General features: G+C 62.1%; 3 protein-coding genes across 8 annotated transcripts in view; 2 read left to right on the top strand and 1 right to left on the bottom strand.

Moving 5' to 3' along the window:
- The first annotated feature begins 438 nt into the window (after positions 1-438).
- On the top strand, positions 439-9,012 carry CASQ1 (calsequestrin 1). The gene is made up of 11 exons (XM_004775841.3): positions 439-1,004; positions 2,656-2,740; positions 3,508-3,608; positions 3,837-3,948; positions 4,266-4,339; positions 4,629-4,759; positions 5,677-5,722; positions 6,134-6,188; positions 6,415-6,515; positions 7,332-7,406; positions 8,389-9,012. The coding sequence occupies exons 1-11, from the start codon at positions 720-722 to the stop codon at positions 8,530-8,532; spliced, it is 1,209 nt and encodes a 402-aa protein (XP_004775898.1). The 5' UTR covers positions 439-719; the 3' UTR covers positions 8,533-9,012.
- A 2,721-nt stretch (positions 9,013-11,733) lies between these two features.
- On the top strand, positions 11,734-19,992 carry PEA15 (proliferation and apoptosis adaptor protein 15). Its single transcript, XM_045086601.1, has 4 exons — positions 11,734-11,886; positions 17,162-17,335; positions 18,433-18,588; positions 18,740-19,992. The coding sequence occupies exons 2-4, from the start codon at positions 17,164-17,166 to the stop codon at positions 18,802-18,804; spliced, it is 393 nt and encodes a 130-aa protein (XP_044942536.1). The 5' UTR covers positions 11,734-11,886; positions 17,162-17,163; the 3' UTR covers positions 18,805-19,992.
- Positions 19,993-21,080: 1,088 nt separating this feature from the next.
- The window catches only part of DCAF8 (DDB1 and CUL4 associated factor 8), a 42,414-nt gene continuing 36,274 nt past the window's right edge, over positions 21,081-27,220 (bottom strand). For all 6 annotated transcript variants that reach the window (XM_013047459.2, XM_045086599.1, XM_045086596.1 and 3 more), the window contains 3 exons: positions 24,133-24,252; positions 23,601-23,717; positions 21,081-22,985 (listed from right to left, as the gene is read on the bottom strand). In XM_013047459.2, the coding sequence (XP_012902913.1) occupies positions 22,869-22,985; positions 23,601-23,717; positions 24,133-24,252 (354 nt within the window). In that variant the 3' untranslated portion in view covers positions 21,081-22,868. The remainder of the gene's footprint in view (positions 22,986-23,600; positions 23,718-24,132; positions 24,253-27,220) is intronic.

Here is a 27,220-nt window from a genome sequence, read left to right as displayed (position 1 = left end):
ACAGTCCCAGGTTTTAGGACAAGAAGCAATCTGGCATTTGTGCCCCTTTGTCCAGTCTATGAATTTATTCTCTGACCCAGAACACGTCCTGTCCACCCCGTCTCTCTTGGTCTGAGCACCCTTACCCTCCCTGGACTCTCCCTAATGACCCCACGCCTCCCCTCCCCCAGCCCAGCTCATTTACCTCCGACTCATCTGGTCCTATTTTTAGCTCAGCCTTTTTCCTTTCTTAATATGGCGATGAGCTTCATCGGGCAGTGGGGACCGTGCTGAGGAACCCTGCCCGAGGCGGAAGGCAGCGGGGGAGGGGCTCCAGGAGCCTGGGGGCGCGGTGGAGAAGGAGGGAGGGTCCCGGCCCTCCTGGAGCTGTCCTGGCCTCAGAAGGTTATCTTCTCTCCTGCCAACCCCAGAGACAGAGACATATTTAGACGGAGCCAGGTGGGGGCCTCCTGGTGCCAAGTTCAGGGACAGCTCCGGTTCCCTCCCCGCCCCCTGCGCCTATCCCGCCTCCTGACCCTTTCACTCTTGGCTCTGTCCTCAGTGTGTCCAGAACCCAGCAGCGTCCTCTGTCCCCTGCTCTGGGCCATTCCCCACCCCACCCCTTCTGTGAGCCCCTCACTCAGGGTTCAGGACCCACGCCCCGCCCTACCCCAGCTCCCTCTTCAGGACCCGGCCAGCTGACCCTGACCCTGCTCCCTCCACGCGCACCTGCCGACAGGATGGGGGCCAGTGCTGGGGCCAGAGCTGGGGCCAGAGCTGGGCCCAGGCTACGGCCTGCACTGCTGTTCCTGTTGATGCTAGGGACACCCAGATTGGGGGTGCAGGGGGAGGACGGGCTGGAATTCCCTCAGTACGATGGCGTGGACCGTGTGGTCAATGTCAACGCGAAGAACTACAAGAACGTGTTCAAGAAGTATGAGGTGCTGGCGCTGCTCTACCACGAGCCCCCCGAGGACGACAAGGCCTCCCAAAGACAGTTCGAGATGGAAGAGCTGATCCTGGAGGTGAGTGGGGTGGGGCCTCTCCCGGCCACCCCCAGCCTGGCCACATGCAGACTTGGAGGGGGACTCTCGGGGGGCGAGGGGCAACATGCCACCAGACTCGTGGCATGTGGCCTTGGCCCCACGAGAAAGTGGCTTGGAACCCAAAGTCGCACCACGGTTAGGCACGCTTAGGAGCCAGGGGCTGCAGGAAGACCCCTCCTCCAAGCCGCCCGAGGCTGCTGGTGCTCCGTTAGGCCAGGACTGAGGTGTCCTTGGAAGGGGAGCACAAGAAAGAAAAGGGACATGCTTCGGAGCAGGGGGTTGGAGCTGTATGGCAGCCCCAATCCGCTCTCCTGGCCAGTACGTGCCCCCTGTCTGCGCACTGTGGGGCCTGCACCCCGAGCCCATCCAAATGGAATGCATTTTCAAGGCTACCTACCTCTTCATTTGCATGGCATCACTTTCTCCCGCCCAAGGTTTAACTGAGCCCACCATGACTCCCACTGGCCTCAGTCCCTCTCTCCCTAATTCTCCATCTGCCCCTACTGGGTCAGGCCAGATGCCCTGCATCTGGCTTGCCATTGCAGGAGGCTTCAGAATGCCTTCCCCAGCTTCTCTCTGCGGGAAGGCTCTCCTCGCCCAGGAGCAGAGCAGACTTACAACAAGAGAAAAGGCCTGTTCTGGGGGATGCCTGGGAGACACAGTCCCACACACTCTCTAGCAGCTAGGATGCATTCGTGTTCTGGTCCAAGCTTCTGGAGCCCCTTCTCCAGCCCGGCAGGACGGCAAGGCTCCAGCCTGCCCGAGAAAGGGACCACAAGCTCTCATTTCCGTGTGCCCCTGTGGGTGCCGGGACCTGCCGTCTGATGAATGCGCCGAGTATTTTTATCCCGAGTGCTCAGCATCTCTGCCCGTTCGCCTGCCAACAGCCTCCCTGTCTTTGGAGAATCCGGGCGCCCAGCGTCACTTAAGAGGGAGCGTGGCAGAGCGAGCCAGGGCTGAGTCCAGCGGGGTGGCTGGAGGGGGCAGGGACCTAGGGGAGTGACTGTCCACAGCCTGAGTAAGGAAGGGCTGGGACACGCAGGGTGAGTTTGGCCTCAGTGCGGACAGCTCTACCTGTGTCCCCTCTCATGCCTGCTAGAGTCTCTGCCTCTGAAGGTGACAAGTGGTGGCCACGGTGACCTCTACTCTCATCTCTCTGGCTTCGGCCACTCCTCAGTGACATGACCGCCCACCCCCACACACCCCTGCCCTCCAAAATGCTCCCCAGTGGGGGTCCCTCAGAAGAACCTCGAGGACTTGAAATGTCACCCCACACTGAGCCTGGCCTTTAACGATGAGGGTGGGCAGGGCTCAGCCCCAAAGCAGGAAGGGCCTAAGCTGCTCTGAAGTCAGACTCCCCAGCATCCCCGGGAGCATGGAAGTGTCCCGCACCCGCCTTGCAGAGCAACGTCGGAAGCTCCATGCCCACGAGCAGCCGTGTCCGGGGGCCGAAACGGAACCACAGCCCAGGGGTGGCCTCGTGGGGAAACGGAGGTTCCCTGGAGCCCTGTGCCGTGCCAAGGGCAACTCTTCTCTTCCCCATGTCCCCAGAGACCACTCTGGGAAGCATGAGATGGGTACGGGGTGACTAGGAGCCCCAGAGCTGATTCCGTCCCTGTGTTCCCTCCAGTTAGCGGCCCAAGTCCTCGAAGACAAGGGTGTTGGCTTTGGGCTGGTAGACTCGGAGAAGGATGCAGCTGTAGCCAAGAAGCTAGGTAAGGAGGGGGTGGGGAGGCCCTGTGTGTGCACGTGTGGGATGGGGGAGGCCCAGGCCAGGGGTTTGCGTGGGCCCCACCGCGTCTGATCTGGCAGTGGGAAGAAAAGATTGACACGGTGGGGGGGGGCGGTATGGCGGGCGTCCTGGCACCTCCTCCACTCGTAGAGACCCATGATCAAATCCCAGAAAGAGTCAGGGGCGGCCTCCCTCATCCTAACCTAAACACCACGGCTGAGTGCTGGAGGAAAGGGGCAGAACGCAGGCTGGACAGGCCGGCTGGAGAGGCCTCTGGGTCCAGGGCCTGCGGGGGTGGGGGAGGGTCCCCAGCACCGGCCACCAGGGAGCAGCAGAGGCCTGAACTGGACCCCGGAGATGCCTGGGGCCGGCGGTCAGTAACCAGGTCATCTGGTCAGTCATAGCAGTGGGTTACAGGGCCGGACCGGCAGGGAGCGACGGGAGTCCTCGGAGGAGGTAAAAGGAAAACCTGTCTCTAGTTATGGCGAGCAGAGGAAGGCAGACATCTTGCTAGAGTCCACGCCTCCCCATGTCCCCCCCGACACCCCCGCTGAGCCCACCTTCTGGAGAGCCCCGGGGCCTGCCCGCTGCCTGGGCTAGACGCACAGGCCCAGTGCCCAGGCCGTAGGGGCCTGACGTGAGGTGAGCGGGGTGGGGGGACGGAGAGGTGGAGGACTCCAGGGGCGCGGGGACGGGCCCTGGACCTGCGGGCCGCCTGGCCGCCCGGCTCACCTCCGGCGGGCGCCCTAGGACTCACGGAAGAGGACAGCATCTACGTGTTCAAGGGAGATGAGGTGATCGAGTACGACGGCGAGCTCTCCGCAGACACCCTGGTGGAGTTTCTCCTCGATGTGAGGCTCTCCCGGGCCCCGGGGCCTTGCTTTAAGACTTCACACCCATCCCCAACCAAGCCCAGCCTCGCACACGCACACACGCGCGCTCACACGCCCGCACACACTCACACACGCGGGCACACACACTCACCAGGCAAGAGACAGCCCCTCCCTCCCACCCCATCCCTCATCCCTCCCCTCCCCGGCTGGCTCCTTCCAGTGAGGAGACCCCTCGTCCTCCTCCAGGTCCTAGAGGACCCCGTGGAACTGATCGAGGGCGATCGCGAGCTGCAGGCGTTTGAGAACATTGAGGACGAGATCAAACTCATTGGCTACTTCAAGAACAAAGATTCTGAGCGTGCGTAACCCGCAGGGCCCCCGTACCTCGGTGGACCCCCGTTTTACCCATCTCCGTAACCCCCACTCCACCCACTGTCCCCACGTCGCTGCAGCTAACCCCCTGGCGTGGTCAGCTCCCTCACGGCTCTGACTTCCCTGCACTTGGGGCTCCCAGACAGGGACCCCCCCAGCCCCCCAACGTCCCCCACTGAAGTCTTGCTGCTCTTAGAGGCCTGGCGGGGGCTCTCAAAAGGAATCCCTCCGGCCAAAGGAGACTTGGGGAGAAACAGAGTGGCCTTGGCTCCCCCAGAGACTGACTCTGTCCTACTCCTTCAGATTACAAGGCCTTCGAGGACGCGGCGGAAGAGTTTCACCCCTACATCCCTTTCTTCGCCACCTTCGACAGCAAGGTCTTCTTCCTGTGGCCATACGGAAGCCCCCTGCCTGCAGCTGCCCTCCAAACCTCTCTCCCAGAATCTGTGGGGGGACCTGGTCACACATGACACCCCCATCCCCACCTCGGGCCTCTCACTCTTGCCCCCAAAGATTTTAGACCCTTTAACCCACTCCTCTAGGGTTCAACCAAAGCCCAGAGACCTTGTCCATTGTCCTAGGGGCAGCGACACGGGCCCAGGTCATCTGACCTCTGTCCTAAGATCTGCTCCCCATGATGCGCATCCCCCCCACCTCCCCCGCCAGGTGGCAAAGAAGCTGACCTTGAAGCTGAATGAGATCGATTTCTATGAGGCCTTCATGGAAGAGCCTGTGACCATCCCAGACAAGCCCAACAGCAAAGAGGAGATTGTCAGCTTCGTGGAGGAGCACAGGAGGTGGGCACCAGGGGCGCCCCTGACCCAGGTGGCACCACCTAGGGCCCCAACGCCCCTGCGCAAGAGGAGCCGGGGGTCCCCACCGGCCAAGAAGCTGGTCTGGCTGCGAGTGAATGCCGTCTTGGGCATGGCGGCCGCTCACTCGCGCACAGACCAGGTTCAGCCAGGGGCCTTCCAACTCTACTATTGTTTTTAATCCTCCCAACAAGCTCAGGGACCCTGGCCCCACCGGTAGGAAGTGTCAGAACGGGATCCTGACCTGGATCTGGGCACCACTGTTTCTCGACCGGGGCGACCTGGTGGAGGAGAGGGCCAGGTGGGGGAGGCTCTCACTCATCAGGGGACACTGGCATTTTTGGTGGAGGAGAGAGCTACCGCTGTCTGGTGGGGAGAAGCAGGGACGCTGCTAACCCTCCAGGGTACACCGGACTGCGCCCCACAACAGAAAATTCTCCAGCCTGAGGCTGGGACCCTGCCCTCACTCCCACACGGTGACTGTCTTCCTTCGCCGCACCCCACAGCTGGAGCGTCCCCTCACGTCCGTGGAGATGCCACTGCCCTCACCCTCTCCCGCTAGGTCACGGTCCCTTTTGTCGGGGAGGGCCGTCACAACACCTCCAGGGCGCCTCGCACAGTGCCCAGAACATCTCAGACTCTCGCTGTGTCGTATGAAGGACGGAATGCCCAGAGACCCCGTTCTTACCTTTTTCCCAAAGAGTCTCTTCCAGGCCATGGGCCCCCCCCCCGCTGCCTTCCCACCTGCTTTAACCAGGCGGTGACCCGGGCCTGCCGCCCGGAGCTTAGACACTGCCAGATGGCTTTGCTCTGGCCTACAAGCTGTCTGTGCCCTAGGATTGACCCAAAACCCTCTTGGGGGGCATCCTTCTCCCCTGCTGAGTCGTAACCGTCTCTTCTAGGTCCACCCTGAGGAAGCTGAAGCCTGAGAGTATGTATGAGACGTGGGTGAGTGTCTCCCCCAGACGGGGCCAGGTCCCCAGGGGGGGTGTGGGTGGCTGAGGACGGAAGTCCTGGAAAGTTCCCACCCCGCTGCGCTCCGTGTCTGGCTCGCGGGAAAGACCAAAACACCAGCAGAGTATGGAGGCTGTTGCTCTTAAGAACGTGCCAGGAATTAGGAGACACACAGACCCTGACACAGATGACAGGGAAGGAGGTCTGGGGGCTGCAGAGTTGGCCAGAGGGGACGCGGGGGCCCTGGAGGGGAGGCGAGCCGTCCGCGTCCCCGGGGGCCGCCGCCACAAGAGCCTACCTAATCCAGGAGCTGGGGTTCCACGAAATTCAGGCTCCAGGAGGAGGCAGCGTGGGTGCGGCTCTCAAACTTCAAGAAGCATAGCTAAGCCGCGCTGTCCCCAACAGGAGGACGACATGGACGGAATCCACATTGTGGCCTTTGCGGAGGAAGCCGATCCTGGTGAGGGACGGACGCTGGTTGCGGGGGCGGGGGTGGTTGAGGGACACAGGGGTGCTTGGGAGATGAGCTCGGGCTTCCGTGGGAGGCCCTCCTGGGAGTGCAGGGGCCCCGGGGTGAGGCAGCAGCGATGGTGGGAGGAGGGGAGCACCCCGACACTGCTGCCTCGCCTCCCTTGCCTCCCGGTCCCCCTACCGCTTCCTACTCTCTGACTCGTGTTCCCTCCTAGATGGCTACGAGTTCCTGGAGACGCTCAAGTCTGTGGCCCAAGATAACACTGAAAACCCCGACCTCAGCATCATCTGGATCGACCCTGACGATTTCCCCCTGGTAAGAGGTCGGCTCTTCCCAGGCAGGACCTGACGCCGTCACCCTTCCTGAGAGGACCTGCTGTCAGGGTTCTGTCCCCGACTTCCGGCCTGAGGACATTGGGGGGTTACGGCCCGTGCTCAAGGGCACCGTGGGCAGGCACCGAAGTCACCCCGAGAAGGGGAGACAGGATGGGAAGTAAATCACATGGAACATCGCACACGCCATGCCCAGAGCAGAGGCGCGGCAGGGAGCTCGTGTGCCCGGGGCTGACCCCTTCTACAAAAAGACAGAGTGTTGGGGGGCAAGTGGGCCCATGAACCCTGCAGATGGTTCTACACCGTCACGGACTGGAAGTGGGGAGAGTCCGTGCCTCAGGGGACAGCTCCGTTCCCAGCCGGATCCCCAACACTGGAACTCATCGTTGAAGGAGCAGCAGAATGAACAGATACGTGAGGAACATTAGCAATTACTGGGGACAGCGGCCTCAGTTTAGAGATACAGAGCCCGAGGGTCCCTGAGAAGTGACTTGCCCAAAGTCGCAAGATCAGGCGGTAGCAGAGCCAGGATCGGAACACGGGTTCCGATCCAGTTTTCCTGGGAAAGTCTGGGCCAGTGTCTTCAGCTGACCCCTCCGGATAGTTTCTGTTTGGGACTTTTACCTGCAACTGCTCCTGCACACACCTTCTCTTCTGGCCCCCCAGGGGGTCTGTCCCCATCCTCCAGCGTGAGTTCATAGTGACCTTCCCCTGTCCCCAGGCTGACCCTCTACACTCCCCGTGCCAGACACACGTGTTTCCAGATGCTGCTTCGTTACCGTATGTGGTCTCTCCACAGCTGGTGCCCTACTGGGAGAAGACATTTGACATCGACCTGTCAGCGCCGCAGATAGGCGTGGTCAACGTCACCGACGTGAGTTTCCTTCCCACACGCCCCGCTTGCCCCCCAGCTCTGCTTCCCAACCCGTCCAGCTCTCCCTGCTCCGCCGACCGCCCCCCAGACGTCAGACATGCCTGGAGACTCGGGGTCTGAGTACACAGCGCCCTGCGCTCCTCCTTCCAGGCCTGGCCCACCATCCTCTCCAGATCTCCCGTTTGGAGTCAGGAGCCCCCATCGGCACCCCCAGAGTCCATGTCCCATTGCTAACTGGACTTCGCTTCCCCTAGCTCTGCATTACGCCCGCCGCCCGCCTCTCGGGTAGACTCTGAGCTCTTGGAGGGCAGAAAGCTCATTCACACACAGCAGGTGGCCTCTGCAAGTCTGTTCTGGCAAACGGAGTAAGCCAGACTTTGCCTTCATCCCCTTCGCCCTGTGACCAGGGAGGCGGGTATTTTGTTAACAACACAGCCAGATCTTATAAACTCGATTCCAAAGAGACTCATAAAATGCTAGGAAGCCCCAGAAAGCAAAGCAGCTTCTGCCGGAGAGAATCGGAGAGCAAGGTTTCAAGGAGTGGCCCCGAACACGGACGGACGCTCGCGGGGTTGATGATGAGTCTTTCCAAACCGACGGGAAAGTTAGTGTGAAAGGTCAAAAGTAGGAAAATGAGTATCAGGTTCTGGAAAAGGCAAATCATTTTTTATAGCTTGTGAGACTAGAGGCTTCTGCAAACAGGGCTGGAAAAGCAGGTTATGAAAAGCTGAAGGGTGGCTGGCCTGGCTCTCTGGCCGCCGGCGCTTCCCCATCAGAGGCCAACCCAGCCATCCCTGTCCCCCACCCCGTCCCCCTTCCCACCTAGACCTTCACCTGCACAGCAAGTGTCCCTGGCCGGTGACAGGAGAAGGGGAGGGACAGAGGATGCAGGGAAGGACAGAGGGGGCCCCGTGAGGGGGAGGACAGGTCTGCAGACCCGAGTCGGGCTTAGCTGCGGTCCCCTGTCTGTGCCTCACCCCAGGCGGACAGCGTGTGGATGGAGATGGACGACGAGGAGGACCTGCCGTCCGCGGAGGAGCTGGAGGACTGGCTGGAAGACGTGCTGGAGGGCGAGATCAACACGGAGGACGATGACGACGATGACGATGACGACGATGACGACTAGCGGCTGTGGCCTCGTTCTCCAGCCCGGCCCCCCCCCCCCGGGCTCCCTCCCAACCCCGTCCGTCCCTGGGCTCCCCTGGGGACACTGGGCCATCCTCTGCGGTCGGGAGGCCCGATGCTGAGTGCTGAGACCCCGACCTTTGCCCCACGAGGCCAGGACCTGCTCGTCCCCACGCGCCAGCCCAGCCACCTCTGCCGGCCATCTCCTGTCCCTACGATCCGTTCCCTCCATGATGCATTTCCTTCCCCATTCCCTCTGCTCTGACCCACCGTTCCCCATACTCTTCCCTCGGGTTCTCTTCTCCTTGGTTCCCGCCACCTGTGCACGATCTTCCCCACACTTTCAAATCCTCCATCCTTCTGGCGGCCTGATCCCTGGCCAGGAGAAAGGGCGGGCCCCGTGTCTGCGGCTCTCGGCCATCTCTTGTTAATGCATTTGGGTCAGATATCGGAAGCCCTCAATAAAGGATCTGGGGCAGCATGAGCAAGTGTCTGCTGGGGAGAGGCAGCCCCAGGACGGGGGCTTGGGGGTGCGGGCCTCGTTAGGGCACCAGGATGGGGGCGCTCCCTCTAGGCGGTCCTCCCAGAGGACAGAGGACTGTTTATCTGCCACCAGAGCACAAGCTCTCCCCTCACACGTGGTGTTTGTCCAGCACCGCTGGGAGGCTCTGGGAGAACACGGAGTGCTGGGCCTGTCCCTGCTCTCGAGCTGATTAGCCTCACTGGGAAGTCAAGACGAGCAGCCCAACGACTGAAGCCGAGCACAAAGCAGCACGTAATTAAGTGATTATGTGCTGCTTGATAGCACCCTTCCTGCAGCTGCTCTTGGAACCCGCAGGACTGAACCCAAACAACTCTTCTCGGGGAGGCCTTCTCTGAGGCGGCTGCTGCGGTTCCCTCCTCCGGGCTCACGGGCCACTCTCTCCGCCTCCAGTCCAGTGCTCCCTCACCTTCCCCGGACAGGTCCCTCTTCTCCACCAGACTGCGGGGTGGGGGCGGGGGTGCTCGAAGGCAGGAGGCCAGGCTTCTCCTCTGTGCCCCCCAGGGCCTGGCACACAAGAGGCGAGCTGCCAGCAAATGTCTGTTGACAGAAGGAATGAAGGAACACGCAGGGTCGGGACAGAGAGGCCCCAGCGGGCTCTGACGGCTTCGGGAAGGAGCACTTTCTAGGCCTTCAGTGAACCACGGGGTTTGACAGGGCGCAGGAGACAGGGAAGGGACATTCCTGTCCGTGGAGAGCACCAAAAGCATGGGCAGAATGTGGGTGTCCCACGGGGGGTGCAGAAGAGACGGGAGGGGAAAGAGAACCTCACGGGGCGGCCATGAGAAGGGGGAGACGTCACGGGATGCAAAGAAGTTCGACTTTAAACCCGGGTGCTGCGAGGAAGGACACAAAGATGGCAGTGATGAGCCGGATGGACAGAGGGAGGGGAGGACGGAGCCAGCAGGTGGGGGGGGCGGCGCTCACAGCCAGAGCCCTTCAGAGGTTGGGAGAGCGTGGCCCTGCGCGGTGGCCGTGGGATGAAGAGGAGACACAGAGCTCTGCGTTCCAGGGCTCCCCATCCCCACCCCAGACCCGGGCTGCCAAGGCTCCTGGCAAGAAGGACCTACACCAGCACCGCCCAGGCCGGGGTACGTGTCAGGGGGTCAGATGACGTGGTGTGGGGGAGCCAAGGAACGGACCACGCCCAGAGCTCCCAGACGGGACAGCGGTCATGGGGCCGGGGTAGCCACGGGTGGGCTGCCTAGCTGCCGAAGGAAACCTGAGGTGACACATGGGTCACCCTTCAGAGACAAACGCAGGAAGTGCTCCCAGAGGAGGCAGAAGCGTGTTGAGCAGAAACCGTGTGTTCACCCAACTAACACAGGGCTAACGGGGGGCTGACCGTCCAGCGTTGGTCAGCAGAAGGCCCCAGATGGAGCAGTCACCCTAGGTTTCCAGCGCCCACTTGTGCCAGTCCTTACACACTTAGGATTTCCAAGTCTCAGGAGAACCATGCCAGGTGGACGTCAGCACCTCCGTGTCACTGGTGGGGACACTGAGAGTCCGAGGTAGACCCAGCATGAGAAAGGGGCGGGGCCAGTGCGGAAGCCCGGGTCCCCTGCGCCTGCAGCCTCAGGGAGACTTGACCCTGTCTCTGTCCAGAAGTCCTTCCGTTTCTCTGGGTCTCACCAAGGGGCCAGTGACATGAGGCAGACGTGAGCAGAGGACGAGGTGGTCTTGCTCCCAGAGGGTGGTGACGGGGAGAGTTGCTGAAGAGCACGGAGAAGCAGCAGGAGCCTGAGTGTCTTTGGGCTTTGGGCGCAGTGTAGACCAAGAAAGGAGGGGCTCACCTGAGGCTTCCTGACAGGGTGTCTACTGGGCCAGAACTGAGGGGAGGCCGGGAGGCCAGGGCGGTCCTGGCCATGGCGTACGATGGGGCTCAGACCTCTTTCCAGGGCCAGACTCTGCCAGAGTGGAAGCAAGGACCCTCGGGCGGGACAGGGGGTGCGGACAGATGCTTCCCCACTTCTTCCTTCCCTCTTTGAGTCTGGCTGAGAATCTGGGGGAGGAAAGTCCCTGGGGTGGAGAGGAAGTGAGAGCCGCCGTGCGGGCCTGGGCAGAGAGGCAGCGCGAGGAGCCGGAGCTAAGTGTGGCTTTGCGAGCTGTCTATATTTGCATGCTGAGCTCACTGCTGCTCTTTTCCTCCCCAGAAAATAAAATTACATCATGGTGGGGGGAAGGCAGGAGGGCGGTATATTCGGGAAAGGTGAGAGGAACACAGGGGGCATCACCCCAAGGAGAGAGAGCGGACGAGATCTGGGCTCTGGGTCAAGGCAAGGAGGCCCCGCTTTGCTTCCCGCCCGCACCCGAGCCTCCACCCCGGCCCCTCCAAAGTGGACGAAGTCGGAGCGGCCCCTGGGGCCCTCGCCCCCGGTCCCCCGACCCCGAAGGGGAGGAAAGCGGTTCCCCCAACACAAGTCGGCCCGCTAGGAGGACGAGGCCCAGGGCCCTCCAAAGGCCCAAACGCCCGCTCGGCGCTCCCCGGGGTCCCCGCCGCCGCGGCCCGCAGAGGGGCGCGGGGCAGGACGTGCCCCCCCCACCTCGGCAACCGCGCCCCGCAGTCCCGGGGCTCGGGCGGCGCCCCCGGCAGCCCACCCGCGAGCCTTCCCGAACCCCCGCCCCCCGCCCCGCCCCCGGCGCTGACGTCACCGGCCGGCCGGGCGGGGCGCGCGCGGGGCTCGGGCTCGGGCTCGGCGGGCGGAAGCGGCGGCGGCAGCGGCAGGAGCGGCGGGAGCCGAGGCGGAGGCTCCGGACGCTGCCCCAGGACCCGGGACGCCGGACAGCCGCGCCCTGAGCGCTCAGCGCGAGGCGGTGAGAGGCGGGCCGGGGGGCGGCGGGCTCGGGGCCGGGCGGCGGCGGGGCGGCGAGCCGGGGTCGGGGGGCGTCCGCGGACCGGGGTGCGTGGCCGGGCCCGGGGCCTCGGCGGGAGCCCGCTTCCCGCGCGGCCAGCCCCCCCCTCCCCCGCCGGCGCGGGGATCGGCGGACCCGGGGCCGGGGTCCGGGCGCTGGGGGGCGGGGGGCCGACGTGGAAGCTCCGTTAATTCCATACGCCCCGCGTCGGAGCGGACGGGGACACACACACCTACGAGAGACACGCCAGCACACACGGTGACACACGCCCATGTGACTCTTACACACACCGCGTCGCCCGCAGCAAATCACAGCCGTCCCCGCACTACGCGTCCCCTCCTCCCCTGCCTCCATGTGCCTCCCGGAGGAACATCTGTCCGCAGGACAGCTGGGTGGGGGCCCTGGGCCCCCGACCCCCCGATTGTCTGGGCAGATGCTCCCAGCCCTGCGCTTCTGGGGGCCCCGCTCGCCAACACAGGGGGGACAGGGCAGGAAGTCCTGCTCGCTCCGCTCCGGGACAGGGGGCAGGATCCGGGGCCGCTGGCCTCTCTCGCTGGGTCCACTTAGAGCCTAGGGGGCTGGGACTGGCTGGTTTCTGCGCCCCGGAGTGGCCAAAGGACGGAGGAGGGGGGTGGGAGAAAAGGAGAGGGAGAGAAAGAATGAGTGTGAGTCAGCCGGGGACGGAGCCCAAGTCGGGAGGGAGAGAATGAGGGAATGTGTGCGAGGGACAGCGACGCAGTCGGGGACGGCAGGGGAGGACGCGACACAGAGATGGCCAGAGCAGTGGGAAGAGGGCTGGGGGCTGGGCTCCCCGGGCTCAGAGCGCGGGGGAAAGCGGCATGGCGTGAGACCTCGGGGAGCCGGGAAACATGCTGAATACGGGGGTTTTGTTTCTCGACGAGTCTGGCCCCTGGGCTGTCAGAGCGATTAGCTTTAATTGCTCTTCCCTTTGTGGCTAAACACTCCGTTGGGGAAATTGCCAGGGATGCCCTAGGCTGGCCGCTGGCCTGGTTGCCCAGTTCCTCACGTCCCGGACACCTGTGTCCATCCCGTGCGCGGGGACCATCATGCGTGAAGAGGGCCGCACGCCCTTCCTGCCGGCCCTCCCCTTTCCTATAGACCCTCTGGCCACTACAGACCTACAGACTCCCCTTTGCTACAGACCCACCGACTCGGCCCCTCCCCACCAAAGTGAAGATCCCTTTACAGCCAGGAAGCCAGTTCCTTCCCAGTCGGACAGTGGCCCTGAGTGTTTGGATGGGGACACTGAGTCACAGGCCCCAGAAGCCCTTCGTATTCAGGGTTCCCCCCACAGGAGATAAAGCCCACCGGGGGGAAGGAGGAAGAGAGACTGGAGGGGGAGGGGTGGGAAGGAAACCAACGGGAGGGGGGAGCTCCCCCCCAGTGGTAAGCCCACAGGCCCGGCCGGCCTGACCCTGTGCGGGGGGTCTCCTGACGCCCCCACCTTGGATCCATGTCTCTCCTCTTACGCTAAGGGCTGAAGGCTTAGCACCATCTCTGTGCCCCAGGCTCACCCATTTGCTTCTTGGACTGAGCTGAACGTTTTGAGGCCCAGGTACCTGCCTCCCCTCACTCTCAGGCTGGCAGAGTCTTAGAGCCCCTTCCTTTGTTACAGAATAAAAACATTCCCTGCCCCCCCCCCCAAAAAAAGCTGAATGGAAGCTAAGGGAAGAAGCCAGCAGAGTGTGCTGTTAAGGGAATAATTAGGGACGAACTGGGGGGGGGGGCAGGTAGATTTTAAAATGGGCACCCTGTGCTCTCCCCGCCCCCTCTTCCGGATCACCGCCCCACCCCTGAACCAGGCAGCATGACCCCTGCACCTGCGTGGGCTGGCCCTCCCCTCCGCACCTCCGCAGCAGGTAGCCCAGGTAGCCCCAAGCAGAGAGGAGGGAGGGAGGGGTGCCAGGGCTCCTAATCCTCAGGCTTTCTTCCAAGTTGAAGCTAACGCTGGGGCCTCCTTCTGCACAGGTGGCTGTCCCACTGGGCGTGGGTGCTGGGGGCCGGGAGAGGGCAGACCACCCGCCTGTCCCGCGCCCAGCTCCCACGCCCAGAGACCAGTCTGTGAGCTTCTGACCTCCTGCCCCTGTCCCCCAGCACCCTCGGCTGGTCCCACCTTTGTCCAGGCTCCACCTGGGGCCAGCTGGGAAGGAGAGGGAGGCAGGCAGGAAGGAAGGTGTGAGGAAGCCGCGAGCAGAGCACAGAAGGATCCGGGAGGGAAGGGGACCGACTTCCTGGCAGCCTCAGCTCCGGTCCCGGTTCCTGCCCCGGTATCCTGTCCCAAGAATGGCCTCCGCCCAGGCTGCCGGGTGTTCCCCAGGCCGCCTTGCGCTGCTCCAGCAATCAGGAAGACTTTTCTGGGCCAGGAGGGGAGGAGAGGCACATAGGCCCCGAGGAATTCTGAATCTCCGGGAGGACAGGGCCAGGGAGGGTGTCGGGGCCCAGCTCCGCCACAGCCACACCACTCCAGGGGCGATGACAGATCAGTGAGGCCAGAGAGCCACTTCCTGGTACCCCCAAAACTCCCCCAAGGGACTGGCTGTGCCCCTGCGGCCACACCCAGGCTGCCTTTCCCCCCCCTTCCTCAGGGGGCCCCACTCCCCTGCTCTGTCCCTTCTTACTCACTCGCTCCCCACGCCCCTCCCCTGCAGCGGTGTCATTGTCCTGACCGGTGGGGGGCTGGGCCCCCAGAACTGCGGTTGCCGTGGTAACCGCCGAGTCCCGGCGGCCCCCCCCCCCATCACTGCGGCCTCCGGCCTCCTTCCCTCTCCCAGCCCCACCTCCCTCCCGTTTGCAGGGTCTCCTCACCCTTCCCCTTTTCTCTGGCCCGGAGCCTGTGATGACAGACCTTGCACACGCTCTGTCTCTCTCTCTCTCTCACACACACACACACACACAGAGCACGTATTTGCACGGCCAGTGCTGGCACAGTAGCACCCATGGCAGAGCGTGCACACGCCCGCACAGATGCCCGCCGCTGCCGCCTCCACGCACCCGTGCCCACGCGCGGGGGGGGGGGCAGCAGCCGCGCGGGCCTGGCTCACCACTCGGCCTCCCCACCCCCGTTCTCCGAGGGGTCTCACTGTGTCTGCCTCGCGCTCTTCGAAAGCGCCTGCCCACCGCCCCCCAGCCGATGTGGGTGGTTCACTCACACATTAATCCCTCCCCACCGCCTCCCCGGGAAGTCTGTGTTTTCCATCCAGAGCCCTAAACCTTAACTCCTTCCAGGAGATACACACACACACACACACACACACACACACACACACACACACTTTCCTTCCCCAGGATCTAGTTACAGTCTCTTCTTCCACGTGAAAACAGGACAGGCTGACCCTAATGCTGCCCCATTTTCCAGATGAGGGCTTGCTCCCAGGGTCTCTGCCCGGGGGCAGAGTGTTCTTGGGGGCCCCCTGCTCCCTCTTCCTTTTAAGCTCTCCCCACCCCCCATTAGTTCCTCGTGCATGGACCCCTTCCCCTTCACCTCCCCCTTTCCTGGCCGGGGATTATCAGTGGGGTGGGGGGCTGGGCTCCGGAGCCGGCTGCTCTGACCTAGATTTCAAGGCGGAGACGGTTCCTGGTGCTGACAGTCCGGAGAGCATTGTTCCGGCCGAGCCTGGCAGGGCCACTGCTGGGCCCTTCTGTCTGCTTGCACCTGGGAGTGCCTGCTTCTTGAGGGGGTCCGGCTGGCCCTGCTGCCTGCCTCATTGTGTGCGTGTCACGGCGCCTGCCACGGAGGGAGGCAGGCGTGTTTGTTCTGGCCCAAGTAGGGGGCTGGGAACGGGGACTTCTGGGTCTGCGCCTCTCCCGATGCCTCTCCCGATGCCGTGCCTCTCTGCCTCAGTTTCTCTGCACCCAGGCCAGATGCCGCCTGCGCTCTGCTGCATGCCCAGCCCGCTGCTGGGGAGGTTTGGGGGCAGTCTCAGTCCAGTACAAGGTCATCTGGCTCCTAGCCCCAGCCCTTGGTCTAGCCACAGTGTTTATGCTATAACTTACTTTGTAAAATGTTTTACTTTTCTGATTATAAAAGAAATATTTCCTTGTTGTGGGTGAAGTTCACATTTTATCCCATCCAGAAGGTTCATTCTAAGGTTGGCCTTCCTTCTTCCTGTCTTAAACACACTTTCTGCCTAGTGAGTGCCAGGAGGGCCTCGCGTGTTCTCTCCCTTGCCACGTGGAGATCTCCACGCGACAGGCATGTGGGCTCAAGGCCCTGAGACCCGGCCGTGCCCGGCCCCCTGTGGGAGCCCCCCCCCCCCAGTGACGCAGCAGGAGCAGCAGCCCCTTTCCTGCCTCTCGCCCAGCGCTGCCGCGAAGCCCCTTCCCCTGCCACCCAGCCAGCCTGGGAACTGGGCAGGGGGCCAGAGCCGGCCGCTTGGTATTCTCGGGCGCGGGGGCTGTGGGCACAGCACAAAGGCTGGGCGAGGGGCTGCGTGGAGGCCCGGCTGCGGTCAAGGGAGAAACCGGGCTGCCCGAAGGTTGGCGGGGGGAGCTCATTGCCTGCCGCTCCCCGCCCACCCGAGCCCCAAGGACTGAATGCAGGGGGCCGCGGAGGGGCCGGGGACCATTAGACCCAGCACCCAGGCAGCTGTCCAGAATGAGTCATTAGCGAGGTGGTGGGGGGCTGCGAGTGAGGGTCCACTTTGCTGCTGGGGCAGAATGGAAGCGAGAACACATGAGCTCAGCCATCCACCCCCTCCTGCCGCTTCTGAGCTTCTCCCTGCCACAGCCAGCCCGTCTCTCCCTGACGGCTGTTTTGGAGTGTTTTCTCTTGCTTTTTCTTTTTTTTTTTTTTTTTTTTTTGACAGGGGGAGGGGTTGCAGGTGGGTGGGGCGATTCTGGGGGGGCCTTGGAGGCAGCGGGTGAGAAAGTCTGGAGCAGGTTGCTATGGTAACCGCCTCCTCAGTCAGGGGAGCTGTTGCCAGGGTTACTGTTGGGGGGGTAATGAGGAAAAAAGATGGGGTAAGGAGGTGTGACTGGTCACTCTAGGCTGTAGCCTGGACCCTGGCTTCTGTTTCTTCCTGTCCACTGCCACCACCCTGAGGCCTTGTCCCCGTCCGGCCCAGCCCTCCCCAGCCTCCTTGTGTGGGGCGGCCTCCACCCGCCTCCCCTCCCCGGCCGCCCCACAGAGCGGGGATGCTAGTGGGAGGGACCAGCGCGTAAGCCCTCCTGGCACCTCCAGCTCAGCGGCCTCTCCCTTTGTTCGTCCCCACCGCAGTCATGGCCGAGTACGGGACGCTCCTGCAGGACCTGACCGACAACATCACCCTCGAAGACCTGGAGCAGCTCAAGTCGGCTTGCAAGGAGGACATCCCCAGCGAGAAGAGCGAGGAGATCACCACAGGCAGCGCCTGGTTCAGCTTCCTGGAGAGCCACAACAAGCTGGACAAAGGTGGGTGGGCCGGGGGGGCCCCAGCCTCTCGGGCTCCGTCCCTTGGGCGACGAGAAGCGGCCAGGCCGGGGGAGGCTGAGCGCCGCGGCTCGGGGACAGCGGGCCGCGCGGCCCTCGCAGGGCGCGTCGGGAAGCCGCGCGGCGCTCAGATACTACTGTGTTGTGAGGAGTCACGTGGTACAGATCATCAGGTCACAGAACAGTAAAATACAAGTTACAAGTGGTAAAAGTTAAAACCGCGAGCTCTAACGTTTTCAGAGGCACTGGCAGAGCCCTTGGGAAGGGCCGGGGGCGGGGAGCTGCGTACAAAGGCGAGTGGTTTCAAAGGCAGGGTCCAGAGGAGGGCCTCCTGGCAAAGGACCCGAGTCCCAGAGGCCGGAGTGTTTGGTGCGTCTGGAAGATCAAGGGGTCCTGCTTAGCTTGGCTGGGGCCTGAGTGAGCTCTGAAGTGGCTGGAAAGGGTGGTTAAGGCTCTGCCGTGGAGGGCCTCGAGTAGGTGGGGTGAGCCAGCTGAGGCCTCGGGGGTGGGCTGGGGGGCCCAGCAGGCAGGGGGGCTGGGGTGGACCTGGCCCCGGGAGGAGGCACCTGCAGCAGTCGGGGGGGGGGATGGGTTGGGGGGGTGGAAGGGACTGAGGGCGTCCCCAGTCTCCTAGAAGCGGCCCAGCCACGGACAGTGTCCTTCTGGCCACAGGGGGGCCTTGTCGAGAGACCCCCCCCAGGTCCCACATGTGCTAGCAGGAAATTTCTCTGACTCCCGACTTGGAGGAAGAGCGGGAGGGGGCCCGGTGGGCGACCGGCTGGGCGGAGGGTATGAGGTAGGCCGACTCATTTTTCTCTTCTCCCTCCCCACAACGTGGGACCTCTTTAGCCTGATTCCCTCTGAAATCTCACTGGCCAACCCCCTGCTGTCCTGCACAGTCCCCGGTATCGTTGGGGCCTTGGCTCTCTGGTCCTGCTCAGTAGCTTGTCCTCTTCTCGCGCTGCCCCCTCCAATAAGCAATGTGAGCACCTCCGCCGTGGTTCCAGAAGCCCGGTGCGGTCAGGCAGGGGACGCCGGCCTCTTCAGCCTGGCTGACCCTGTCTCCCGCCTCCTTCCAGACAACCTCTCCTACATCGAGCACATCTTTGAGATCTCCCGCCGCCCCGACCTGCTCACCATGGTGGTGGACTACAGAACCCGTGTTCTGAAGATCTCGGAGGAGGAGGAGCTGGACACCAAGCTGACCCGTATCCCCAGTGCCAAGAAGTACAAAGGTAGGCGCCGCGCCTTGAACACGCACCTCTGCCCGCTCCCCTGGGTGACCCTTGGGGCGCTGGATTTGGGGCAGATGGGAGCGGACGTCGGGGGCTGGCCTGCCGTCTCCCACGCCTTCTGTGCCCGGACACATCCCTTCTTGCCTCCCAGACATTATCCGGCAGCCCTCCGAGGAGGAGATCATCAAACTGGCTCCGCCACCGAAGAAAGCCTGAGCGAGGGGAGGAGAGGAGGAAGGTCGGACCTTCAGCGGACCACTCCCTTCCCCCAGCCTCCAGGGGAGGGGCAAGGGCCACCCCCCAGTCTACCCACTTACTAACCTGGTCCTAACCCCCTTACTGTGCGCGTGTGTGTGCGTGTGCGCACGCTCTGTCTGTCTCTATGTCTAGCTCATCTAGTTCCTCCTCCTCGTGAGGGGGTGGGGGTCGGGCTGGGGGGGGCTTCGTTTCCCCACTTCAGGGGGACGTGGGGGCTCTTTCTATGCAAATAGAAATGGGCACATTCCTCCTACTGCCCTTTCCTCTATGGCTGAAGTGTGGGAGCAGAAAGGACCTGTATTTTCCTACGCCGTGGAGCCGAGCTGGCGGTGAAGCGTGGGGCGAGGTGGGTGCGTCTAGTGACAAGCAGTGGGAGGGAAGGCGGTCACCCAGCCGCCACCTGGAAGGGGCAGAGAAAAGCCAGAGTTCCGCGTCTGTACCCTGTGCTGGACCGGCGGAGGGATCTTTCCTAGATGTTCCTTAGGTTGGGGGGCCTGGGCCCCAGCAGGTCCCTTTCTCCTCCCCTCCTGTGGGCCTAGGATGGGTATGAGCCAGGGATCGAGCGAGGGATCTAGTGAGAGGACCACAGGACCCTTCCGTGTCCCCGAAGTACGGACTCCACGGAGCAGCCAGCGCTAGTTACTCCCCCGCACCCCCAAGAGCCCACGCTGGGAGCAGGCCCCACCGCACCAGGCGCCGGGGGTGTGGGCGAGAGGGGCCCTCTTCGCCGCTCCTTTATTCCTACTCAGACTGTTGCACACACGGACTCCAGACCTGGGGAGGTTGAGGAATGAGCTCCTTAGGTCTTCACTCCCACCCTGCCCCACCCACAGGGTCCCCGCGTGGTCACCACAGGTGACCTTCCTTCTTTGGGGTCTGGAACACCCCCAGCAGGAAAGACAGGAAGAAGCTAATTATAGCCTTTCCCTTTGGACTGAACCCCCCAGTTCAGTCCAGGAGGGGACTTGCTAGCCCGTCTCCCTCGATATCCTGGCGTGTTGGGCTCGTGAATGCCTCCTAGCCAAATCGCTAGACCCCAGCCCCCTTCCTGTGCCAAGACGCTCTCCCCACCCTGACCGTGCTAACTGTGTGTACATATATATCTACATATATGTATATTAAACCCGCACTGCCATGTCTGCCCTTGCTCGTGGTGTCCAGCATTAACTTACTGTCTAGGCCAGGGCGGGGCTGGGAGCGGAACACCACAGCCAAGGGAGGGCCCGTCGCGTTGCTACACAGGCAAAATGAAAAAACCTTTTTTTTTTTTTTTTAACTTAAATTCACACGCCATCTCAAGAGACTCTTTAGAGAAAGTTGAAGTTCAGAGCTTGTTAAGATGTGGGAGCAAAACTGACGTGGGACAGGAAGACTGGCTGCTGGAAGAGGGAGGAAGCCAGGCTGGCCGGAGAGCGGCTTCCGCTCCCGGCCTGGCCCGGCCCCACCGTCCCCTCTGGCCACTGCTGCGGCACCTGCCTTAACACGCACACCTGGAGCACTCCACAGCTCTGCCTTAAAGGACCCCCATGCCTGCCCAGCCCTGTCTGCGTCTCCCTCCAGGCCAGAGAGATACTTGTAGAATTGGGAGGAGGGGGACTGAGCATGAATCGTCCTTCCGGTCAGGATTCTGTGATGTGAGTGTGTGTGAGAGAGAGAGCGCGAGAGAGAGAGAGAAGGGAGGGAGCCTTCTCTGAAGAGCAGAGCGGGCGAGACGGGAGAAGGAGACAGGGTCGTCTTGAGCAGAGTCTAGGAATACCTCTGTAAGGCAGAAATCATCTAAAAAGACTAACCTGCCCTCCCACCCCCGTATGGCTGTGAGGTCGTCCCTATCCTGTGCTCCTCTGTCTGCAGTGTGCACGGCCTTCTAACCCTGGAATAAAGGTGATTGACTGTACTGCATCTGACTGAATTCTAGAGTTTCTGTGAAGGAGCCTTTGGCTGGGAAGGGGGGGAAATAATACCCCACGTCCCTCCCTGCGGCCTCGAACGGCGGCCGGGAAAACGGGAAAACACCGAGTGCCACCGTCCCGCTCCCCGCCCCTAAGTAGCCCTGAGCTCTGGGGCCTGGTCCCCGGACAGCGGCTCCAGCTGGAGCCCAAGCCCGGAAACGTGGCTGTCACAGACCAAGCCGCCTCCAGCCGCAGTATGGGCAGGGCCAGGCACCTACACTGGCCGGAGCAGAACCCGCCCACCGTGAACGAATGGGCCACGCATCACACACACAACAACAGTGGTCAGAAAGAAAAAAAAGCTTTACTGAGAGAAAATACACAACAAATTCCAGAGTGCATGGTTTTCAGGCCACTCCAGCACCCCAGCAGCCGTGGGAACGCAGACCACTGTGGCCACACGCCGCCTACCTCAGGGCGGAAGTGCAGCACTCACAGCTGGTCTGACAGTTGCTAAGAAAAGGGCCAGGAGGAAGGAGTGTCTGGGAAGTCCATCCTTCCGCTGTTCCCTTCCTTCCCGGCCGGTTCTAGAGAAGCGCACCGCCCCGGGGTGCAGAGCTCCGGGATGGGCGCAAGGAGACAGCAGCACAAGCGACAGGCCGGAGCGCAACTGCGACTTTCACAGCCGCGACCGGCGACGAGACACGTGTCCAAGCCCCAGCCGCCTGCACCCTCACCGTGTCCCTCGACCGCAAGGTCTCAAGAGGTGGACACGCTGTCAAGGCCAGCCCAGGAAGGCTCTGGCGACCACGTTCTTCCCCTAGGAAGGGAGCTGCTAGGGGGAGGTGGGCGGCTTGAAGAGCGAAGCCGCTGACACTAGCGTGAACATGTCCTCTGTCACATACGGTAGGACAGTCCGCAGCGGCAGCACCCTTTCCGAAGCCCAAGTTCAGTCAAGTTTTAAAGACGAGCCAGCCTCTGGTCGGGAGAGCCATCCTGGGGACCCCACAGGACAGGAGGAGAGGTAGGCGAGCTGAGGCAAAGAACTGAAAGGAATTCACTGTTTTCCCAACCCCAAAACCGTGGCAGGAGGCAAGGGAGGGCCACACTGAGACTCCTTCCATTCTGGAGCCTCCAAGAACCGCAGGGGTTCGCCCGATCTCCGCTGGCCGCACACACAGGGCGGGCTGACCCCAGTGCGACCGCGCCATCGTTACTCCCGCGCTCTTTTCAGTCCCTTTATTGCGGTCAGAATATGTAGGTATTTAAACTGACAATAATTTTAACGTGATACATCCAAGTTTGACTTGCTTTTTAATATATTTATAGATATAAAATTAGGCCTCTAACAGTGACAGGGCAAAGAGATTGCTGCCACCAAACAACTTTGTTTTAAAAGTAACAGAAGAGGTAACGCGTCCTTCTATCCTTCCTCCACCTCCACCCCTCCTCCCGCCCCCCCGGCCCCCCGCACCGGACCTAGTTAGGGGGGACGGGATTAAGAGCGTGAACGACACATCATCAAGTGTGAAACACTGTGGGAAGTACAGAGGGGAACGGTGGGAAGGAAAGTGAAGAGTGGGGGGCGGTGAGGGGCTCTAAGGACTCCCCAGAAAAAACAAGATCCTGGGTTGGGGTTGGTCGGGGGGAAAAAAATGCAACTGTCACAGACTTTTAAAAAATAAAGAAGAAAAAGGCCAAAAACCTAAACCAGAGAGAGAGTGGCACTCCCACCACCCCCACTCCGGCCCATGGGTACTGAACAGCCAGTTAGCCCCACCCCCCACCCAAGAAACAAGGGAGATTAAAGAAAAGGAAATCCCATTCCCTACCCCAAACCAGTTAACAAAATAGGCTCCCCCCTCCCAAAAAACAAGGCTTTGGGGAGAGGCCATTTCTGCTGAGCCCTGTGCACCTCTCCACGGAGCCCATCCCGGGGTGTGGCTCCCGCTCTAAGCTACTCCGCGGGTTCGCTCCCCCTCTGGTCTTTCTCCTGGGATGTCTTTCTTTTTTTTATCTAAAGCAAAAAGTCCAAAGTGCGTGTCTGCTGACTGGAAGGGCCTGGCACAGGAAAGGGCTGTCCAGGCAGGATCGGGCCAGCATCCCCAGCCCGCCCCTCCTGGCGACGAGGCCTCAGGACGGCATGCACTGCACACGGTCGGGGCCCTCGTCCTCGTCCGATGTGTCCGAGGAGCTGGGAGACTCCTCGGAGTCGGCGTCTGGGGCCCCAACCCCGGGCTCTCGCCAGCGCTGTAGAAACGGAAAGGCTCTGTTAGTAACTGCCCCGGAAGGAGGACAAGCCTGTTCGGTCTTAACTCTCTTCCAGGCGCTGCAGGCCAGGGGTCAGCAGAATGTTTCTTCAAGGGCAGATAAGAACTATGAGAGTCACGGGCCACAACCCTGCTGCGACTGCGGCTGCGACTGCGCGGCGCGGCTGTTGCAGCAGGGAAGCGGCAGCAGACAACAGGAATGAATGGGATGGTTGTGTTCCAATAAAACTTTATTGCAAAAAACAGGCAGCATGCCAACTGCCAGAGTCTGCTAACCCCTGCCGCAGGCCTCTCAGGCATAAGGATGAAAAGATGGTCACCTGACACTTATTTCTTCTCAACTCCTCTGGCACGCTCCCGCCTCACGAGGACAGCACTCTGTGTGTGGCGACGGTGAACAGAAAGCAGACACCACCCGTGCTGCCTGGCGGTTCTACCAAGGCCACAGCAGGGCTCTGGTGGGGCTGGACGACCACGGATCGGACACCCAACCCAACCACCGATCTCTTTTTAAAGTAGCGAGTAAGTGTGCCCTGAACTGTTTTACCCTGGAGAGAGTCACTGCCCTTGGATCTCGCCTCCCATGGCCGCTTACCCGGTGGTGGCGTCTCTGTCTCAGGTGGTGCATGAGGAACCAGAGCATGTGGCTGTCAAACAGGTCGGTGTGGTGCAAGCTGTCTTCATCACGCTCCCGCTTGTTCTTCTTTATCACCTGGAACCCAACAGGGGGCGGGGGCGGGGCGGCCATGGACGAGGGGCCCTGGGCCACCCCGGCTGGGCCTCCATCCCCGTGAAAACCTCCCCGACAAACTGTGCTGCTGCAGGGGAGTGAGACCACATCGGGAAAGGAGGGACCGGGCTCACCCACTCGGGAGGCTGGGAAGCCCTGAACTAGAACGATTCTTCCTCCGGACGCCCGGCCCCCGGCCCACCGGCACGACAGGCACTCTGCAGCTGCCCCGGAACCCCACGCTGGGGCCACTCTCCGAGCGCCCACTGAGGCCAGGCAGGGGCGGTGTGCGGCTGGGGCCTCTGAAGGGCGGGCAGCCGGTGGCTACCCCTCCCCACACTCCTCAGGACGCAGCGAGGAACGCGCGGAACGCACACGCCCACGGTCAGCTACTCACGTCCTTCAGCCCTGTCAGCTCCGTGGAAGTTTCAGCTGTGGGTGCCCAGATCTTGACATCGTGGTCAAGGCCACTGGTTGCCAGCACCGGCAGGTGAGGGTGGGGCTCGAGACAGTTCACCTGGTCGGGAAAGGAAAGCACAGGCTCAGGCGGGTTGGGAACAGGCTTAAAACCACCACTCACCTTGAGCCAAACATATCCTCAACCAGAGCTGGGGCAGAGCAGGGAAGACAGGCCCGACCGTCGTGAGCGTGGGCCCAGGGCCCCGGGGATGGAGGAGACACTGGACACAGACGGGGTGTAAGACCAGGCCTCTCTCTCATTCCCTAAGCAGAGGCAGGGGTGGCCACACCCTAGACACAGCCCCAGGGGTGGGCGGGTGACTGGTCAAGCTCACTGCTGCCTTGGCGAAAAGGCAGTGAGGTCCAGATGACCTCATCCACTCCGGATTCCACAGCTCCGACTTGCCCAAAGATGGGGGGCAGGGGCCGGGGGTGGGGGGCCTCTCAGAGGCTTTCACGAAATGGCAAATTTTTTAAAAATGAAGAAAACAACAGCTGCCGCTGAACGCCCAGAAGACAGTCCAGGGACGATTACATTCACTTGGTGCTGCGGCGAACTGGAGGGAGGCACAGGCTGCGAAGAGGCAGCCCACGCGAGCGAGGAGGTAGGGGAGGCTCGGGGAGGCTTGAGAACCCTGCGCGCCCCGGGGCTCAGCACCCTGCTGTCCACCCGAAAGCCCGCTCAAGCGTGGCACAATGCAGGAAGAGAGCTTCCCACAGCCCTGGTGTGCGCATCAGCCACCTCTGGGTACCGTCACAAGCAGGGGAGATGTTCTCCCACAGATGGGCCGGCTTCTGGCTCAGGCAGCCTCCTTTGCTCTGGAGGCACCCAAGCCCCCTGCTGTCTGACCCATCACCTTCCGAGCGGCAGGGCAGGGTCGGGCGGGGTGGGACAGGGCAAGGCAGGCAGCTCCCAAGGCCACTGGTCGAGCTGGTCCCAGGTCGAGCTGCCAAAGCATTTTCGGGCTTTGAGTCAGCTGAGGGATAGATAGGAAAGGCCCCAAAAGGAAGAGGGTGTGGTCCCAGCCGCTCCTCACCGCCCCCACCCCACCCCATCGCATCCCGCCCTGCAGCTGCCCTGTAGGCCAGGAAAACAACCCCTGGCAAAAAGCCTCCTTTATCTGCACTTCTCTCCGGACCAGCCTCCTCCTGGCCTGCACGCGCAGGGGGAGCAGCTGAGGGAAACGGGAGCCGGCACTGGAAATAAAACTGACCCAGACTTCCAACCTTTTTCGTTCTTCCATTTGACAAGTAAATAAAAATGCTCCAGAAAAAAAATGAAGCTAAAGCCTGAGCCTAAGAATGAAGCAAAAATCCTACTTCTCTTCTCCTTCTCTCATTCCCCAGGGGATCCCCAGTTTGTGTGGGGGCTCTCTTGGGCAGTGGGGAAGAGCTTCTGGCCTGTGCAGCACGAGGAGGCATTAGACAGGGCGCCACTGCCTGAGAATATGATCAAAAGCTCTGTGACCACTCACACACGCCAACCTGAGCTCCTCCATCCGCCTCCTGATAAGCCTCTGCTCCGCTCTATTCTGACCTAACCTCTGCTTGAGCGGGTCAGTCAACTCAGAACGCACAGAGGAGAAATTCCTTGGGACTTAAGGCTGAGGGCAAACCCGAGGGCAGAGCCAAGGGCGAGAGGCAGACAAGGAGCACACGGTACCTTGGCTGGAGCCTGCCGGGGGCGCTGGCAGAGAGCTTCTGGACCAGGCCCGTCTGAGCGCCAGGACTTACCCTGTCAGTAACACGCCTGAGCAGAGCGAAGAGCTCCAGCCTTAAGAGGACCGGACTGGGCGACGCAGGGATGGGAAGGGGCAGCCAAGTGCTTTGGGAGACTAGGGACTGTCTTCCAACATCATCCCCCCATCCGTCCCTGAATGGGAACAAAGAAAGGACTCGAGTTTGAGCCAAAACCAGACTTAAGAAACCTGGGCAAGGCAGACAAGAATGTCTAAGGCCCCTCCTGGTTCTAAAATTCTACGTCATGATGAGCTGCTCTCTGCCTGCTTCGGAGGCCGGTGCCTGGTGACCCACTGCAGGCAAGTCAGGCCCAAAGAACAGAGGGGCCCAGCAAGGGCACACAGGTCATCAAGCTCCCCAGCTGGGAACCTTGTTTTGGGGTACAATCCCTCTAACTCTCACTCTCGGGACCACTCAATCCAGGCCTGGGGCCCACCCATCCCGTGCAGGTGCCCTCCCCACCTGAGCGCCTGGACGCCTCGCCAACCCCGAGCCTGGCCGAGGTGAAAGCAAGCCGGCCTGCAGAGTGGGCTAGGGGAACGGACAAGGGCTGGCCTGCGGGAGGGCACACAGCCCCCCTTCTCTCTGGAATGGAATGCAAGACAGTTTAGGATCTAGAAAGGATCCAATGGCCCTTTGTGCCTTCCTTCTGACTACATGCCTACTGCAGAACTCTCATGAGGACTCCGGTGTTTTAGTGTGGCCACTGCCGATGACAGAAGAGGACCTAGGGGAGAGCAGGACATGAAGCAGGCAACCGTGAGACACACCTTCCCGCTCGGGACCCCTCTCCACGTACGTGCAGGCCGTGGAAGCCTTGGATCTGTCCTGGCCCCAGGTCCCCAGAATTTAGACAAAACCAGAAAACAACCTGAAATGATTTCACAGCAGGGCAAGAAACACACAAGGAAAAGGAGCGCAACAGCAACAAACCATTCTACACTCCGCTGCGCTCTCAGGATGAGCCCACGGAGACGGCCGGGCGCTCTGCAGCCCCGCGGAGCGCAGAAGGAACCAAGTGGGAGAGAAGCCGAGCCAGCTCGGCCGCTCCCCAGAGGCCCTGCACCAGTCTGCCTACGGCGATCGGCACCATGTCTGCCGCACCGCCTCTCCTCGGCCATCTGAGAACCTTACGCTAGGAAGCCACTCGACCCCCTTCCTAACTCTGGGTCTCAAAAGGAAAGAAATATATGGTTAGCTAGATGCACACAGAAGCAGACCACGCTTCACTCCCCCACTCAGGGTCCCCGTGCTGCTTTTCTGCCCAGCCTCTGGGAAGGCGGCCT

Source organism: Mustela putorius, unplaced genomic scaffold, assembly GCF_011764305.1.
Source record: "Mustela putorius furo isolate JIRA1106 unplaced genomic scaffold, ASM1176430v1.1 tig00000997_pilon_pilon_pilon, whole genome shotgun sequence".
Lineage (NCBI taxonomy): Eukaryota > Metazoa > Chordata > Mammalia > Carnivora > Mustelidae > Mustela > Mustela putorius.
Note: the sequence above shows the minus strand (reverse complement) of the source record. Positions and strands in the feature narration are given on the sequence as shown.